This window comes from Atta colombica, unplaced genomic scaffold (assembly GCF_001594045.1).
Source record: "Atta colombica isolate Treedump-2 unplaced genomic scaffold, Acol1.0 scaffold175, whole genome shotgun sequence".
Classification (NCBI taxonomy): Eukaryota; Metazoa; Arthropoda; class Insecta; order Hymenoptera; family Formicidae; genus Atta; species Atta colombica.
The window spans coordinates 43,883-63,321 of record NW_017259266.1 but is presented as its reverse complement, the minus strand read 5'-3'; the positions used below and the strand labels follow the sequence as shown (position 1 = coordinate 63,321).

Here is a 19,439-nt window from a genome sequence, read left to right as displayed (position 1 = left end):
TAATGGATTTCTTTTTACTACACCTAATATATATAAAAATATATATTATACTATGTGTTTATATTTATTAAAAATATATAACGTTTAACGATAAAAAAAAATTAGCTTGACCGTCCTATACATAATTATTTGATGGCTTAACAAAATTAATTTCAGCTTTGTATTCAGCTTTTTAGACACTTTAATAAAACCGTTTTTTTATGCATTCTATTATATATTAATCCGTGCAAGTTTTAATTACGATTCGGTTCAGGTTTTAAAGCAAATAGGGAAAACAAATAGATAAAATTAAGTTAGTGATAACCATACACTTGTTACATCTCAATGTCATTAAACAGAGATTAAAGTATAGCATCAAAGAGACATAAAAAGAACATGATTAAAGAGCGCGGAACTATTACAATAATTCAATCAGATTCGTTTTAATTCCAGAGCTACCCATCATGTTATGAATTTCTATACGCGATCATTCTTCCAATTACCAACGATTCATAATTATCAACTGTACACATCGTAATTATATAGTTGGAATTAACGGATTCGTATCAATGATACATGTTATGTAATATTTTTTATGTCGGTTTTAAACTGAGACAATTGCCGATGCTAATTATATGTTATTGAAAATAACAGATAAATGACGCTCATGAAGATAACGATACATGTCAAAATATAATATCGATGTGTAATCGATCGTTTTTTGCGTTGCCAGAAAGCTAAATAAATGATGTAGCATGTTATAATCATATCATATTACGCTACACCGCTATTTTAGATTTCAAATTTATTATAGCAGTAACAGATTTTTGTCTTAATTTTCCAAACTAGTTCCGTCACCCGTCACGAACACCGTTCGTTACGACGAATCTTTTCTTTTTGATTTTTCGAATTACTGGTTGACGTAAAACTCGACATTCACAAAAATAGCTACGCTTCTTTCATAACATTGCATACAAAGTTGCACCTACGTCAATTTTCCGCAAAAAAAATGTTTATAAATGTTTAAAATGTAATTAAAAACAAATTTAAAAAAATTAAAATAAAAATCCCGTGTTAAATTTTTAATAAAAAATTTTTAATAAAAAATCCGTTGAGCACAAAACATATGTGATATCTTTTATTAATTACAAAATTGGATATAAATTTATTAATTGATAGGCATTAATTTTTTCGCAGGGTGGAGAGCTCGAGCTTTGGTGATTACGGCTTGGGCGCTATCAGCATTGTTCAGCATGCCGATCGTATTCCTATATGAAGAGAAACAAATACAGGTATACGTTTATTTTTTACAAGGAAACACAAGGAAATATTAGGTGTAGTAAAAAGAAATCTATTATTTTTCCATTCAATTTCATGCAAAAATAATGGATTTCTTTTTACTACACCTAATATTAATTTTCGATTTTAGTAGTTGTTTGCTAAAATAAAAAATACATATTTTTTTATACTTTTTAAAAGTCGATTTCGATTTATTTATTTATAATATATTCTTTGGAAAATCGCGTGTTATCAAGATACTTATAAAGAAAATTATATTATACATATCTTGCTAGATAAAGTGTCAATATTATACACAACTGTTTCCTTATTTTTTTGGAAAATTCTTTTAATGATAATGATTTCAAAGTTTGGCGCTCACGATGAACGTAATCACAAACTATCATTTTTAGGATACGCCGCAGTGCTGGATCGATTTAGATCCGACTCAATGGAAAATCTACATGAGCCTGGTGAGTTTTAGCCTCTTTATAGTACCCACACTGATAATAGGAGGCTGTTACACGGTCATCGTAGTCACGATATGGTCGCAAGGAGCAGCGCTACGTCAAGGACCTACCAGAGATACTCGGAGGGCGTCCTCGAGGGGTCTTATTCCCAAGGCGAAAATCAAGACCGTAAAAATGACCTTCGTCATAGTATTCGGTAAGATATAAATCACATATAGAGAAATGATACAAATGTAAAATGTCGTTTTTAAAATACGTTATTATTTAATTAATAAATGTGTTGTAAATTATTGAATAATAATATTTATAAAACATACAATTTTTTTTTAAATTTGCCTGAAAAAAGAGACATGATAAAATCAAGCGATAGAAATATAATTGTTTCACAAGACGCTTAGAATTAAAAAATTCTGTTATATTATGTTCGCTTTAAAGAGAATTCGGGTTTACATGCAGTAAATTTTTTTAGTTAAATATTTATATAAGATTCTTCGGCTTTGTATGAAGTTATACTTCAACATCTGGTATATGATTTTATGATCATCCTTCATTAATTCGTATAGGCATGAAAAAAATTATTATCCCGATAAACCATAATACATCTGCTTTAAGATACAAAGTTTTTTTCCTTTGACGTACACGAGTACTTTCGTAGATAATAATAACGGAAAGACGACTGCATCAATATTTCGCGACAGTAAAAAGTAATAAGTTTCTATTCAACATTTCCTATGTTTCTTTGATACGAAATTGGCCGTTTTATTTGCGCAGCATACACAAGGAGATAAGCAAACGAGCCTGCTATTTGATATTCTTGTAAGAATCTACTAAGATGGAAAGGATCGTATATTACATACGAAATGTTCGTTTTTCCGAGAGAAGCGGGCTAAAGAAATTAATAAAGTACGGGTGAAAAATATGAAATCTACTCATTTATTTCGCGAGCGATAAGATTACCGTTCTTAGTTTAATTAATTTCAGTTTAGTAATTAAGTATTAGATATTTGATATGAAAAAGAATTATTGTAATACCAAAAATAATCTTATAAAAAGATCTTACCTAATCCTTTTTTAAGAGACATATCTAACAATTTTATTAGTTTTGTATGCGTGCGTATATGTGTTTTGAATTCCATAAATGTTCTCATAAATCGTATCTATAATGTTTTTATAGAGCCATCAGTCTTAACACGTGGAATTTCAATATAAAGTCATTTCGTAGAAACATAAAATTTCTGACGAGATGTGATTATTTTAGTTGATCGTATATTATACCGAAAACAGACTATGACATATTTGAATTATGAAACATTTTCTATGTAAATATATTTACTACACAAATACATATCTCTACACACATATAGACACATATGATCATATATTGATATTGTTCTTTTAATTAAAAAACAACATAAAAAACATATTTTTTGAGTTATTATGAATGAAGTAAATGAATTAAGTAAATATTATCCTATCAATCATTAAAAGTAACTTCATTCATCATCAAAAAATCATCAAAACAAGTAAGTAAAATCAAAAAGTAGCAATTCAAAAAGAGTAGTTTAACAAAATTGTCAAAAATTAAAAAGGGTGGTTTTTTTAGAATTACAAGATAAAGATAACAAAAATGAAATTTGATCATATTACGAATACATTCTTTTTATCGATATTATTTTAATCGATCACTTTTTATCAAGTTGAAAAATAGTTTTTCTTCTTTCCTATAAGATAATTTTGTTAATTACTTTTAAAATAAAGAAATAATATACAGTTTATACAATATGTATGACTAAAATTTATGATCTCTGTAAATCTAATCAAAATAATTGCGCTTTTTCTTTAGCAACCGTGAAAATTATTTAATCTTTTTATTTTATGTTAATAACATTTTCACAAACGTGTTTCATCATAGAACATTGACAAGTTCTTTTCAAATGATGTATATCCTTTTAATTCTAAAGAATGTGTAAGTAGTCAGATTCTCAATGGGCGACGGCGAAATTTCTTTTTTTAATTGACGACGAGAATACGAGTTTCGACGTGTGATAAAAAAACTGGAAAAATTTCTTTTTAATATTTTCTGAAATCAGAAAATCTTAAAAATGAGAAACCGCGAAATGACAAAAATTACGTACACTGTGTGAATTTTGCGTATAATGTATCTTGATCTACGATTTGAGATTAATATACGTATATATACTCATATAATGTGTCGCACATATTGAACTTGCGTTTGTTGATAATGAGTTTCCTAGTTCATACTTTGAAAAAAATTTTCACATATTGAAATCCTTCTATTTTACGCGACAGAGAAATAAATTACCTTGTATTTATTGTTTTAATATATATTAAATACGTAATACGAATATATGTAACTTTCTTCTGTTCATTATTATTATTAATAACAAAACTAATAATCGCTATTGTAATAATAGCGATATATAAATTGCGATATAAATATAATAGCGATATAAAAATAAATTGTAATAATATAAAAAATTATTCGGAAGATTTATATCAATTTTAAAGAATTATTCTGATATAAACATTATTATTGAAAAGTAAAAGTAAGATTGATCTGAAAACATCATAAATTTTGCAAATTTTTCATACATATCATTCTTGAATTTCTCTTAAAAATTATTTTTTAAATTAATCTATAATTCCAGGGAATTAACTTTTCTACTTCAAAAGTAACAGATTTAATATCTCGTTATTATTATATAATCATAAAATGTTTCTCTCTTTCTTTTTTTAAGTAATAAAAATTTTCGTAAACGAAGTATAAGTCATACAAGCGTGTATTTTTAATCAATGTTTTATGCTCAATATGAAAAGATCAATGGTTTTATTTTCTGTGCTAATTTTACTAGCCTTCACAAATTTTTTGGAATAACTAACGAGATAGATCTTCTTCTAATAGCTCATTTTTAAATCGTAAAATCAATATATCGAATTAAAGAATTTGCTAATGTATGTATTATTTATGAGTTGATAATATCCTTGCTTTCGAAATAACATACACGTTCATCATTTGTGAGAAATGCAATCATTCATCGCTTTTTTTTTAGAAATGTTTGCACGTTTTGATCGGTTATTAGAGTGGTGTGCACTCATCGCGAATGACAAACAGATACGTCCAATTTATGTTTAATCGAATTTTTTGCAGGGTTGAGTAGTAACTAGTTAAAGTATTAAAGTTAAAAAAAAAAGTTAAAAAGTTAATAACTTTTAATTCAACTTAATTAATTTTAAATGCATTAATTTTTACTTAATTAGTTATTTTTAAACTTTATTTTATCAATTTTTTAAAATTAAAAATTTTTCTTTCTCTCTTAATGCTAATATTTTTTTTCCATAAAATTTTAAACATTAGAGAATTAATTTTTTTAGAGAAAAAAAGTTTAATGATTTTATGATGAGAGATCTATAATAAGAGTTATACCATACGGTAGCCAGTTTGTATTGACTCGCTACGTTTTGTCAATTCCCGCTTATTTGAATCATACTAATTTTAGATATCATAAATGTTATATTTCAGCAACATAAATATGAAATGAACATTAGAAAAGCCTTGTTGTAGAACAATATTGCACATCCATCCATATTCTACATTTTTACGTATATTTTTTGTAACAAATATCTAGTCGACGTAGTCGTAAACATGCATAAGCAATCATTTCAGAAGTTAAAGAAAGTTAGATAATGGTTAAAGAAAGATAAATAATGCATATACTCTTCTCTCTCGCAACATTTTGACAAAAGCGTCTTGTGGTGTGACTCTTATTATAAGAATAAATAACTTATATGTGAATATAAAATGAAATTTACTTAATCTATATTTGTAAATGTTATTTAAAGTAATTTCATTTTAAGAAAAATTAGGACATTCTGATTTAAAAAATAATTTTTTTTCAGAATTAACTTTTTTTAAACTTAAGTTAATTCAATCTTAATTTTTGTTAAGTTAATTCTTTATTCCTTCAACCTTTGACTTAATTTTATTAATTTTATAAGCCATTAATTTTAATGGCTTAATTTAGTTAAAAAGAAATACTAACTTAACCAATCCTGATTTTTTTGAGTGTAAAATTGTCAACCATAACATGTTGAAAAATACACATGCAGTTTTTTTTCAATAAAACATAATGGTAAGATAAGAATGATGATATGAGAATACACGATGAAATATGTCTACCGAAAATTTTATATTATAAAGAGAAATCTTGGATAGATTTGCTATTAAAATTCCAGGTATGCATGCATTAATAAATTTATCTAATTATTTAAATTTAATAAAAAATGTAATATAAAAAATATTAGATTTTTCTTATTTCACTTACACATATTTTATTTTCCTAATTTAATTTACCTTCTTTATAATTTAAGAAAAATAACATTAAATTCTTACGAAATTCATTTACGTTATTCACGAAAGCGATTTAAAAGAGCTAAAAGAACAGATTTAAAGATTTCTTAGTATTTTGCATACAATTTGTAAAAGCTTGGTAAAGAGACTTTTTTATATTAGTTGCTACTACAGCCGTTACGGCTGTGAATCTTTTTTCAAATTAGCAATAGTATGAACTTTTGATCATTTTACGAGATAATCTTTTTAAATTATTATATTGGACTGATTGATAAAATTTTCGAAACTACATAATGAATTTTTTTGAAATTACATCGTTGTTCTATTTTTTATAAAATTAAAAAATATTTTTTTATAATTAATGCATTAACAATGCTATTGGAAAAACAGAATTCATTTAAATATTCTCAAACAAGAAATGAATTAGCCGCGGGCAGTTCGAAACTACTTTTCTATTAAAAAAAAAGTTATTCTACTCTGCGTCAGATGTTCGTCCAGTTTTTTCACGACGACTTTTCCTGTCCATAATTTTTCCAATATTGATATTATAAGAGCAACTTTTAATTCTCTTTTGATCATGGATATATTGAAAAATTAAAGAAATCTATATCGTCCTCGAATAATATCTATATATGTAATATATGTAAAGCTTTGTAACAACTTCTCTAATTTTAATTTTCACGAGAAATTGTCTGATAAATTTAAAATTGACTTTTTCTTAACAAAATTGTACAAGATAGATGTTTAGCTTTTCAGCTTTACATGGATTAAAAGACCAAAAATTCGTTTACAATTAATTTTAATTTCTAATAAGTTATTAAGTGTTTTATGCTATTGTTAAAAATATCTTGCATATTGATATTATAATCCATCAATGCTTTATCATATTGAAATATTATTTATTTGATAATTAAAAATAAATAACATTTCAATATAAATAGTATAAATAATTTTAGTTATGCACAAAAATTAATATTTAAAAGTGAAGTTATTCAGAGAAAAATTAGATTCAAACATTTTGCTACTTTAGCAATGAATTAATAAAAAGTAATGTATTCATCTGCAAATGTTTTTTACACCAATGGTTATAAAAATATATACATTGAATTAATTATTTTTTATCGATTTGTACATATACTGTGGCAGTAAAACATTTAAATTTCGAAAGCTCTAATCTTTTCTAAATTTCTTTTTCTTTTGAAAACAGCTTTATTTAGTTTTTTCGATATATTTCAAAAAAAATTTCGATATAACAAACCATAAAAATAAATAATAATAAGTGGTTCATTAATATATGAAGAGATATTCTCAAAAGAGAAAGAGATTTAAAAATGATTAGAATTTTTACAAGGTCGTTTCACCATAGTAAATATACAAATTAATAAAAAATAATTCAATATATAGATATATTTTTACAATCACGTATTGATATAAAAAGTATTTGCAGATCAATACATTACTTTTTATTGATTCATTGAAGTACAATAATAAAATATTTGAATCTAGATATTTTTTTCTAAAATATCACTTCTTAAATATTTAATTTATTTATATTCTATAATTTTTGTATGACTAATTACTTATATTATTTATATAGAATCTTATGATACGCACAATACGAAAAATTTTTCTAATAGAGAGATTTTAAATTAGTTATAAATTAGAATATTTTAAACTAAGTAACAAAAAATCTTAATAGGAAAATATCGCAATAGTAATTTTCTAATTATAAGCAATTAAGTTCGTCAATGATTGCACACGTACTATCTTTCATTATTATATTATTTCCGATAATATCAATTTTAATTATTGAATTTACTTTTAATTTTTTACCTGTAGCTTACATAAATAAACAAACAGTTAATATTGAATTGATATGGATGGGTATGAAATACTAATTTTGATACAATATAAATATAAAAACGAACACATTTAAATACTAGTGCGTTGATTTTTAATAAAGTAATTAAAATTTAAAACAGATAGTTATGGAATATTTGTTGTCCTTCTTTTGCTGACATATACACTATGAAAAAAATTTCTAATAAATATATTAGGTATTTTTTTCTGCTAATTTATACAACATTTAATTTTGGAAAAAGTGAAAGACAAACACATTTTAAAATTCTATTTTTCAAATGTTTAGAAAGATAAATAAATCAACACATTTAATAAAAACTAACTTTGCCGTATCTTATTTTGTCAATTTCTTTTTGTCTTACTGTCAATTTATTTTTATTTATAAAATTTTGTACATAAAGGAAAAATTTATTATTTCAATTTTTTTTACTAACATTTTATTTTTTATTCTTTTCGTTTATTTTTCAATAAATTCGTAAAATTAGTTATTTGTATTGTATTTGATAAATTGATATATTGGTAGATTGATTTGATAAATTGATTTTAAAAAACTTTTTAAATAATTTTATTATATCTTTATAGTACTCGTTAATTATGTTTCGTAAAAATTTTTCTGTATGTAGATTGTTTGGCAAAAAATGCAGTAGGTATTACATCTCGAATCGATATAATGAGCTGATATGTGTGAGAATATACACAATAAATCTACAGATAAATATACACGCATTTCAGGATTAAATGATAATATTAATCTAGCCTATCCATTTGTTAGTATATATCGAATCTATAAGTTACATATTTATTGGTAATATTTTATATTCTAAAGTTAATAAAAAGTGTATATACATATCTATATAAATATCTAAAAATTTTTTTCATAGATTCATTATTTCAATTAAAAAATTATTTGACTTACTCATACCAGTCGCAGTGGCGAAATTGAAACTGCGTTGATCTGTAAAATGTAAATATAAAATATACACTATAATATTTCAAAAAATGTATACTGCTAAAAATAATAATTACTTGCGTTGAATTTTTTGTACATCTTTCTTAAATAGATATTTATATAAAGTAATTACATAATTTTCGAAAAAATGTATTTTTTTTTTAAGTACCAACTTATATGTATATATAATTTTTTTTATAGATAAAAGTTTTTTTTCTTTTTAATTCTTATTCGCGAGCTATCCAAATAATCGATTAATTAAGAAGAATAAATAGAAAAACGACTAATCTGGCAAGTTACAAGTAATATATAATAGCAACTACTTAATATTTACCCCATGATTGTTTCGCCGTCACTTGATACCTTCCCGAACCTTCTCTTCACTTACAAGATCTTTTTTTCTTTTTCGTAGCATTCATGATAATACTGTAAATTACAGTCATTATTATACAATTAGAATATAATGTCATACATGATGTTTTATGTAATCATTGTATTGCAACAATATAATACAAAAAAAAAACACTAAATAAGTACAATCATATAATATAAAACTACGACTCACATGTGACATATTTTATAAATTAATGTATGAACTACGTGAAAAAAAGTACTTAATAATCATTGCTTTTTGTTACATATTGATTAAATTCAATAAGACATTCCTCATACTTTTAAATGACTTCCTAAAATGACATGCGAATTAACTTTAAATATTGAAAGTTCGAAGAACAATACCAGTTAAATTCGAATCCAAGCTTTTATATTATAGAAAATCCCATTCAATATTAAAAGGTAACGATTACTTATATTAAAAGCAACGATGATTGAACAATAATACTTTTAATAAGTAATTACTAATTAATCACTTCCATTGTTAAATCTCTATAAGAGCATAAAATATACAGTGAGTACAAAAAGTATTCGTACAAAGAAAATATTTTTTAAAAAAACTTTATTTTTAAAAAGTAAATATTATCTAGCGAGAAATAAATTATCGAATCGATGTCGATACGATGATTTCAACATCAATTCGATGTCGATTCGATTTAATTGACAATCATTTCTTGCTGGGTAATTAATAATTTATTCATATAGAATAATATAGACTTTCTTAAAATCATATATACCAAAAAGATGTGCATTAATTATAGGAAATATATCATCTGAAAAAGCACAAATTAAAAATTCTATTGTTTGGATGCTCAAAAAATATTCGTATAGTCAAGAAATTTGGCTTCTAAATTCAGAAATATATGCGAAATTTGTTTGTTCATGTTAGAACGAAATATATTCATTGTATAAAATGACTAATTAATTTATTTCTTACAAATAAGACTTTCTTTATAAAAAATTTCCTTGTATGAATACTTCTTACTCTCACTGTATATATTTATCGTTTGTACATATTATAATGAAATAGTATTTTATAGCTCTTGTGATTTCTACCTATCTACATATATCTGAATGTATCTATATCTGAAGTAATCGGCATTTTCAGACATTTATGAATAGTAAAAATTAAATCACGATACATAATAAATAATATAATAGCTAATCATTCATAGCAAGAAAGCTTTTTGCCATAGAATTTATTTTGCTTGCATTCCTAGAAATGACAACGGCTTGTGGCTTTATCTTGTACACTTGATGAGTCGCACGAATGCGAAATGACGCGGCAATCTATATGCCTAAAGTAAATTCTACATTAGTTGCAAGCTGATTGCAAGTTTGTTGCGACCAATATGAAGCGTTGATTTCAAAATACAAGCTTTAGATTGGCTGTCGCAATAAACTTGCGATCAGCTTACAACTAATGTAGAACCGACTTAACGCGCGATAAACACAGCGCGATGTATTAGTACAAACAATTACCACAAACAAGGCCACGCGCTAGCCCTACTTTTGTCGGTGCGTATTTTTAAAATACAACGGCATATATACAATCTGAACTTTATGTATCAATTAAGCTGATTTCAATGGTCGGACTATTATTATGTATTACAAACTTCACTTTCAACATTCCTCAGCGTTGCGTTAGGTAACGTTAAGAATAATTAAGTCCGTTTGATTGAGAATCTTAATCAGAAAAAAGAAATCAAATAACCTATGTCTAACGGTTAAATTTGCTAAGAAATAATATTAGTTAATTATTATAATGTACATAATATAATGTACATAATATCGAAGCAATAATCGTTCACATCAATCAGCTAAACAGTGAAAATCAATAACAGATATTAGGATAATATCTCGGCTAATACATATATATAAGAGCGTGAACTCTATGTAATATTAACTTAATTGTCTGTAATTTGAAAACTATTATTTGTAATTATGATGTACGACATTTTTACATTAAAATGATTACTTTTAATTAATTTCCGAAGTACTATCAGAGAATTTTGGAGATTAATGTATATACCTAAGTATACAACATATAAAATTGTAATAGGATTTTAATATCCTAGAAATCATTTAAAGTTAAAAAATCTAATTTACGTTTTCACATATTCATAAAGTTAACGTAGAAGTATAATTTTATATTGCAATAAAATTATTATAAATATCATATTAATCCTTTGGAGCTAAAAATTATTATAAATATCATATTAATCCTTTGGCGCTCAAAATCTAACATAATTAAAATGGGGAAAAATGGCGAATATAGGCACATACAAATATAGGCGAAAATTTAAATATGTAAAACTATGATTATTTATCAAATAATAGAAATTTTTATTCAAAAAATACTCTATCATTACAATAATCATTTGGCTTTAAACTACAATAATATTCATATTGTGTGTGTGTGTGTGTGTGTGTGTGTGTGTGTGTGTGTGTATGTGTGTGATAAGTTAAAATTTTAAAAAACGATCAAAACCTTGCCGTTCGAAATTACCCGCCGTGTCGCCAAATGAAGTATTGCTGAATCGGATTTGTTTCTTGTTTAAAATTTTAGTTTACATTAATAATTTATAAATGTTAATTATATTGTAGTTTAAAGTTAATATCTTTCTATAAAAACTTCTATAATTGATAAATAACGGCTATATTTAAATTTTTCCTTAAGTATTTATAATAATTTTTTCAAAATAAAATTAACTAATTTTGTGATATATCTATTTATAATACACAAATAATTTATTCTTTTTATATAATTATATTTGTTCCACTTGTTTGAATGTATTGATAAATATATATTGATAAATATATATTACAGGTAAAAAATTCATTCCGTATTTTATATTTCGTTGCATTAATGCTGAAAATACATTTCATTATATTGTCTTCTGTTTTGTTTTCGATTTTTTTTTTGAGATTTTATTGTTTTAATTATAATAAATATAAGCTTTTCTCTTGAACAGAAAATATGAAAAATCATAAGTCATCTATCTCTAAAATAGAAGCCTATAATCACGCCTATAAATCAAATCAAAGCATATTTGCAAAAAGATAAATGGAGCATTTCGTTATTTTGAGTTTGTTAGGATTAATATCTAAAATAAAATTGACAGAAACTTAAAACAATCATTTTATTCGGTTTTCGTACTATTCTCGTAATTTATGATAAAAATAATAACTCTCAATTAAAAGCCATGCGAACAATCGTGTTTTATTTGTAGCATATATTAAAAGTGACGTTATAATTATTGTTGCATTCTACCAGGTCAATTAATTTATTGAATGGATAATTTATTATTAATATACATATATATTATGAAATTATTGTTTTAATTATTAGTTTCAAGATAAAATGATTTTTTTCTTTAATATTCTAATTTTTCAGATTTGTGATGATAAACATTATACATATTTGTTCTAATATTTTTATAAATTTCAATTAACTAGCACTATGCGCGTAAAATATAAATTGCCAGACTTACGTAATATGAGCGAAAATAATTCTATGTTTCAGTATTTATCCTTTGTTGGAGTCCATATATAGTCTTCGATCTTCTTCAAGTTTATGGACACATACGAAAGACTCAAACAAATATCGCAGTCGCTACCTTTATACAAAGTTTGACACCGCTCAATTCAGCCGCTAATCCAATCATCTACTGCCTTTTTAGTACTCCTTTCTGCAAAACCGTACGGTGAGTATGTTAATTAAATGTAATTGGTGATTATTTCACATACATATAGTGCAATAGTTAATCTAGCTGCATTTAAAAACGGATTTATTAAAAACTTGTTAAAAGCGCGATTTATTTAAAAGCGCTTTTTTTATATTTATGACACGTAAATTTAAATTTCTAAAAACATTGAATAGCAATGCTTTTAATACTCAAAATAAGTAATAAATCATAATTAATGATTATGATTTTATAATTCAATTAACCAATATTAAATTGGATTTTATAAAGACCTAATAACAAAACTTTAACAGCAAAATTCTGTTAAAAAACAAATTCTTTAAAAACAATCAGAATAGAAAAATTTAAAAAATTTAAATTCTAAAAAAATTTAAATTCTTTAAAAACAATTAAAATAAAAAGTAGAATGTGTTTTAAACTTTCTAATGCCTCAAATTTCACAAATTCAAAACAACGTCCGAGAAGATGGCAACATTTCCCTAGCAATTTTTTGCCTCGGAATTTCTCCGTTAAACAGCAATTGTTGCTCGGTAGGAACATGCAGGCAATCTCCTGGATTTCGGGTTGGTGCCCGGCAAATTCGCAACACTGCTTCGGTACCGGGGCGACGACCAGCAGTACGAGGACGACTGTGACGACATCCTTGACGGCCCATTCCTCTCGCAGAAGCGGACACTTTACTATGTTGCATTCTACATCGAGAAAACGCGTTATGGTCTCCCTAGTTTAAAAATCATGATTTTTTTAAAATTCAAGCCTACACGTTTCTTCATAGATTGATATCCTAGATCGATATTCAGAACAGATTTAGAGTAACTAACTCGTTTATAATAATAACTTGCTAATAATTGAATCGATTATTACTTAAAAAACGTAAGTTTCTTATTAATAATTAAAAAAAATGAATGATTTATATTCCGGAAAACTTTATTTAAAAGTACATAATGACCAAATATATGCAATTTGGAAAAATTATGCAAGTTAAATATTCCAAATTTTTCTGCATAATTTTTCCAAAAAAAGGAAAAACCAAATAACACGCGATTGCAAGAACTTTCTTACTATTGAAAAGTTTTTGCTTTTGTGATATGTGCTTTAACGTATTGCTTTTTTATATTTTTTCCGCAAAGATCAATTTTTACGGATTATAGAATTTAAAAATGTATAAAGTACTTCTAATAATGCGCGACTATTAACTTGATGACATAACAATTATTTTAATTTAGAAATAAGATTAATTGATAAGATTAATTGATAATCCAATTGACAGTCTTGAATTGACGTCTCTTTAACTCGATAATCACATATAATAATGTTATATTTCTATATAAAGTAAAGTATTTCTATATAAAGTAAAGTATTTCTATATAAAGTAAAGTATATTGATTATTTATATAAATGGATGATCTCATATTACAAAATTTTACGTAACATGACAGTCTTATTTTACCTATTGTATAAATTATAAGCGAAAATAAAAATATCTATGTTATAATTATACTGTAGAGCCTTTCAATTTGATTAGAATCAGTCAGTAATTATACAGTTTTGTTGAAATTTAAAAATGAAGTAAAACTGAAGCAACGTATGTATTTAACGTTGATAATTCTGAGAGAATATATGCATATGTGAAGACATATGTTTGGACGTATATGTATACAGGTATTTCAAAACTATTATTATTATCGAAAGTTATAAGTACTAAAGAAAAGATTAAAAAAGAACATCGTTTATTTCTAACATTTATGATTAAGTCATTTATTTCAAATTATATATAATTGATATATATAATTGATTAAAAATTCAATATAGTTCAATTTTTTACAAATTAAACTTAAAAATTATAAATAAATAACAAAGTTTTATTAGTTATTGTTATGTTCATGATGTGTATGTATTAATAAATAATTTTAATTTAGGAAATTAGTTATACAAATATTTCTAATATTCAATATTGACTTTTTAAAATCCTACACTTTAAGAAGTTTTTAAGTAACGTACAAGATTTTATTTTAATTTTAAGCCAAAATTTGTTAAAAATTTTTACATTAATTTTAATAAAATTTCTTCAAATAAAAAATCAATTTTATATAATTACAAATTAGTTGTAGTTTAAATTTTAAAGAAAAGTTATTGTTCTGAAATACTTTATATATTATAGAGTTACCATTTTATTGCGTAATAAGTATAGAGAGAGAATAAAAAAAGGAATAAAGGATGGAAGAGAAAAAGAAATTGAATCTTGTAAATAAAAATTATGTAAAGATAAATGAAACAACAAAAACAATTACTTTTTCATAATATTATGAAATCCTGCGATGGATCTCCTATAACTTCCTCGCACCGTCCAATGATAAAGGACTGATAAAGCTAGACTCTTTTTTTTCTTAACATATAGATTAAAACGCGCAATGCTAACTATTCTATTAATTATCGTGAATTCATAGTGCAATTATATATTTTCTAAACTTAAAAATTACTTAAATGTTTTTCTTTATTCGAAAATGTGCTAAATAATATCAACAATTTTATATATATATTAAGCACTATCAAGAAAACTGTAAGTTATCTATTATATTTCGTTCATAATTTAAATATATATCTTAACATTTATATATAATATTAATATATTGTACTATTATTACATTATTTATTTATTTTTTTCTAATCAGATATATGTAAATCTATTTTAAAAAATATGTAAATTCAAAAAGCCTTTTTCAGGAACAAAAATAGGTTTCGAGAAAAAGAATCATGTAGTTGTATGCATTTCAAAAATAAATGAAATAAATAAATATAAATAGTTCAAAGTTAAAACTTATCAGTATGTAAAGTAATATATAATTCAGATGTTTAATGAAATAGTTCTTATTTCAGAGATATATAAATTATTTATTTGAAACTATTTTTTTAAGTAAAATAGATTGTATTACATTCTTGCAAAAAATAATCGTAGCTAGCATGGATCTAATTCAGAGCTTATTTTCTTGATTACAATAGAAGAATGTTAAAATGATCATCATCATTTATAACTGTCTTCTTCTATAACTTTTCTTTTCACAGAAATTAGGTTTAGAAAAACGCTTAAGTCAAAAATATTCATAAAGTAGTCTAAAATAACTGTATGCGTGTCAATAAACATATATATTATAGTGTCATAAACATTGATATCAGTATTAAGAGGAACATTTAAAGTGCGATAATAATATATATGTTTGCTATTTGCCTGCTATTTGTGCTACTTGTGATTTATTAATCAGATTAGATAGCTTTATTTTTCGGGCTCGATCGATTGTTAAAGATATCTTTTATCCTCAACTATTTTTGACACATTAGGTGTAGTAAAAAGAAATCCATTATTTTTCCATTCAATTGAATAGAAAAATAATGGATTTCTTTTTACTACACCTAATATATTTCATTTGCCGGGAATATATAATAACTTCTTTCCTATATATTTTAAGACTTGAATCTGTTATTAAAATCAGTTGATTGATCTTAAGGTATTGGATTCTGGGGTACCCTGCATATATGAACAAAAAGATAATACATTTTACGAGGAAAACAGAAGGGTACAAATTTTTGAGACCGTTTGAGGATCGTTTAATTTGTATGTTTTCTTATGCATTTTTCTTTGTAGAAACCGAAAATAATCATTGTAATAAAGCTTTAAGGAAAAATTGGTACATTGAAATAAAATAAATAAAATGAATAAAATAAATAAAATTTATAAAAACTTATGCATCATTATAAAATCACTGTCAATTATGCTTCAATAATTTAGAAATTAATTCCAAATTGGATCAAATGCGAATAATATTGCATCACAAAATGTTAATTAGATTATATTTCTCATAGGACATTTGTTACAAAAAAATTAATAATCTTACCGCGAAATAAGATAAAAAGCAGTTAAAAACAGATAGCCGAGACATTCAAAAGCTACTAAACGATTATAGGCTGGAACAGACGAATGACTGGCGATGTGGCGCAATACATAAACATCAACCTATTCACACACAGCATAAAATCTATGAATATGTCGCTTGTTTTTCGCGTCACAAAGTCACTCATCTATTTGAGCCCTAAGACAGAGAGCACAGATTCTTGCATAACGCATAACACAGAATGCATAAGAAAATAAACCAATCAAAATTCTTTATTTCTTTCCTTTCCATGAAATAAAGAACTCTGATTGGTTGATTTTCTTATGCCTCATGTTTTATGCATTATGCAAGAGTCTGTGCTCCTCACTTTAAACTGCCTACAGTTTACGGCAGACGCGCGACGCTTGGAGTGGGGGAAATCGAGATGACAGTATCGAGATACAAACGGTATAATAAGAAATATAATCTAATTAACGTTTATAATAAGAAATATAATCTAATTAACGTTATGATGCAATATTATTTGATCCAATTTGGAATTAATTGATCTAAAATTATTGAGGCATAACTGACAATGATTTCATAATGATGTTGATATGAATATGAATAAAATCCTTAAAAAATCCTTAAAAAATCCTTAAAAAATCCTTAAAAAATATATCAATTTTTCTTTAAGTCTGGCGTTATATAGAGAGGAAAGGCCCCTATTATGAGAGTTCATTTTGGATAAATGCTAGAAGTCTGTAGACAGAATTTAAAAAAATAATAGGTCATTTTGAAGGAAATTTAATAAGTTTTAAGATAATGTTACATAAAATTTAATTCAAATTCCATTTTTTTGAAAATTAAAGAAATTAAAGAAATGTAAAAAGTGAGCAAATCGCAAAGTCAAAAAATTGTGCTCCTAATATGAGATGCTCTGAAAAATTGATAATAAAACGCAAAGTATATCAGTATTGCAATTAAAAAACTTTATTTAATGTTTCTAAAATACAAACAAACACAGCCAGCGTGCGCAAAAAATGAACATGCGATAGATTATATCCAGAGCTCGTTTTCAAGTAATTGGAAGTTTTCAAGCATTGCAGATATAGGCACTCGACTTTCATTCCGATTATCTTTTTTATTATTGTACAATAATATTTATACTTTAGCAATGATTTTCACTATATAAGAGTATGGGTTATTTCATATTAAGAATATTCTGGGTATCTCATATTACGATTTTCACGTTTTATGGTTTTACGATCATCAAATCTAACTTCTGTAATTATAATTCAACATATCCCGTATTTTTCTATTAGTATGACCTTACTTTATCACTACATGAAGAATTTATTACCAAATATTTATTTATTAAATAAACAAGATTTAAATGCTCATTTCAATGAAACTTGAAGACATCCAAATTCTAAAATCTTGTTTTACATACTACAGACAATCTAATAATGAATTTTCTACTAAATAATTTCAATCCAAGAGTAATAAATTCATGGTGGAACCAATAGATAGCGTTTAGCAGAAACGCCGCTATCTCATATTAGGCATCTATCTCATAATAGAGGGCTTTCTTCTCTCTCTCTCTCTCTCTCTCTCTCTCTCTCTCTCTCTCTCTCTCTCTCTGTGTGTGTGTGTGTGTGTGTGTGTGTGTGTGTGTGTGTGTGTGTGTGTGTGTGTGTGTGTGTGTGTGTCGGTTTATAACGTCTTTCGCCGTTGTCTCGTATGTTTATGGTGCATACACAGATTGTACACAGAGACACTGAGACCTTCAATTTTAACTCCGGTTCCGAAGGACAGTTTTTGAGAGGCTCTCTTGACAATAGATACTCTTGATGGTTTGCCATCGAAATAACGAGCACGTGAAAATTCTTGAGTCTGCCTGAGATCGAACCCGGGATCTTTAGCATATAGCATGCTATATCTCGTGCGCTACCTACTACGCTCGTGCTCAAGTCTAATGTTATTATAACGATTATTTTCGGAAGAAAAATACATAAGAAAATATACAAATAAAACGATCCCCGAATGGTCGGGAAATCGTCGAAAATTTGTATCCTCTTTTTAAGCAGTTCTCTGTGATGCAGTTCATTGTGTACATATATTTTAATCAATTAATTTTCTATATATTTTTTATATTCTCTTAACTCTTTGAAGTTGCCGGTAGATCTATTCGACCCACTTAATTATAAATCTCTGTCAAAAAATCAAATAGTTCAATTTTTTTATGTTACATCAGCAGATTATTCTTAAATATATTTACAATCAATATTTCTTTTTTGTACTAGTTATGTCCTTTTAGTTCCTTAAAATTAATTAGCCTTTTAATTAACATAAATTGAATAAGTCTTTTAGATTTAGCATTAGTAATGATGCTATTACAGATTTTTACATCAGCTCTAAAGAAAAAAAATAAATATTTTTTTATGTTTCAAGGCATCAGAATAAGAGGTATCTAACCAGCCATCGAACAGCCTATGTGGAAAATAATACGCTCAAAGTATACACGTACATACGCATTTATGTGTATAATATATAAAAAACTGAACG

At 25.4% G+C, this 19,439-nt stretch overlaps 1 protein-coding gene across 1 annotated transcript in view; it reads left to right on the top strand.

Annotated features, from left to right (window-relative positions):
- The window catches only part of LOC108686325 (cardioacceleratory peptide receptor-like), a 75,924-nt gene extending 62,189 nt beyond the window's left edge, over positions 1-13,735 (top strand). The window contains exons 4-7 of the mRNA XM_018191585.1: positions 1,177-1,271; positions 1,671-1,923; positions 12,825-13,005; positions 13,540-13,735. Of these exons, the coding sequence (XP_018047074.1) occupies positions 1,177-1,271; positions 1,671-1,923; positions 12,825-13,005; positions 13,540-13,735 (725 nt within the window). The remainder of the gene's footprint in view (positions 1-1,176; positions 1,272-1,670; positions 1,924-12,824; positions 13,006-13,539) is intronic.
- Positions 13,736-19,439: the final 5,704 nt, after the last annotated feature.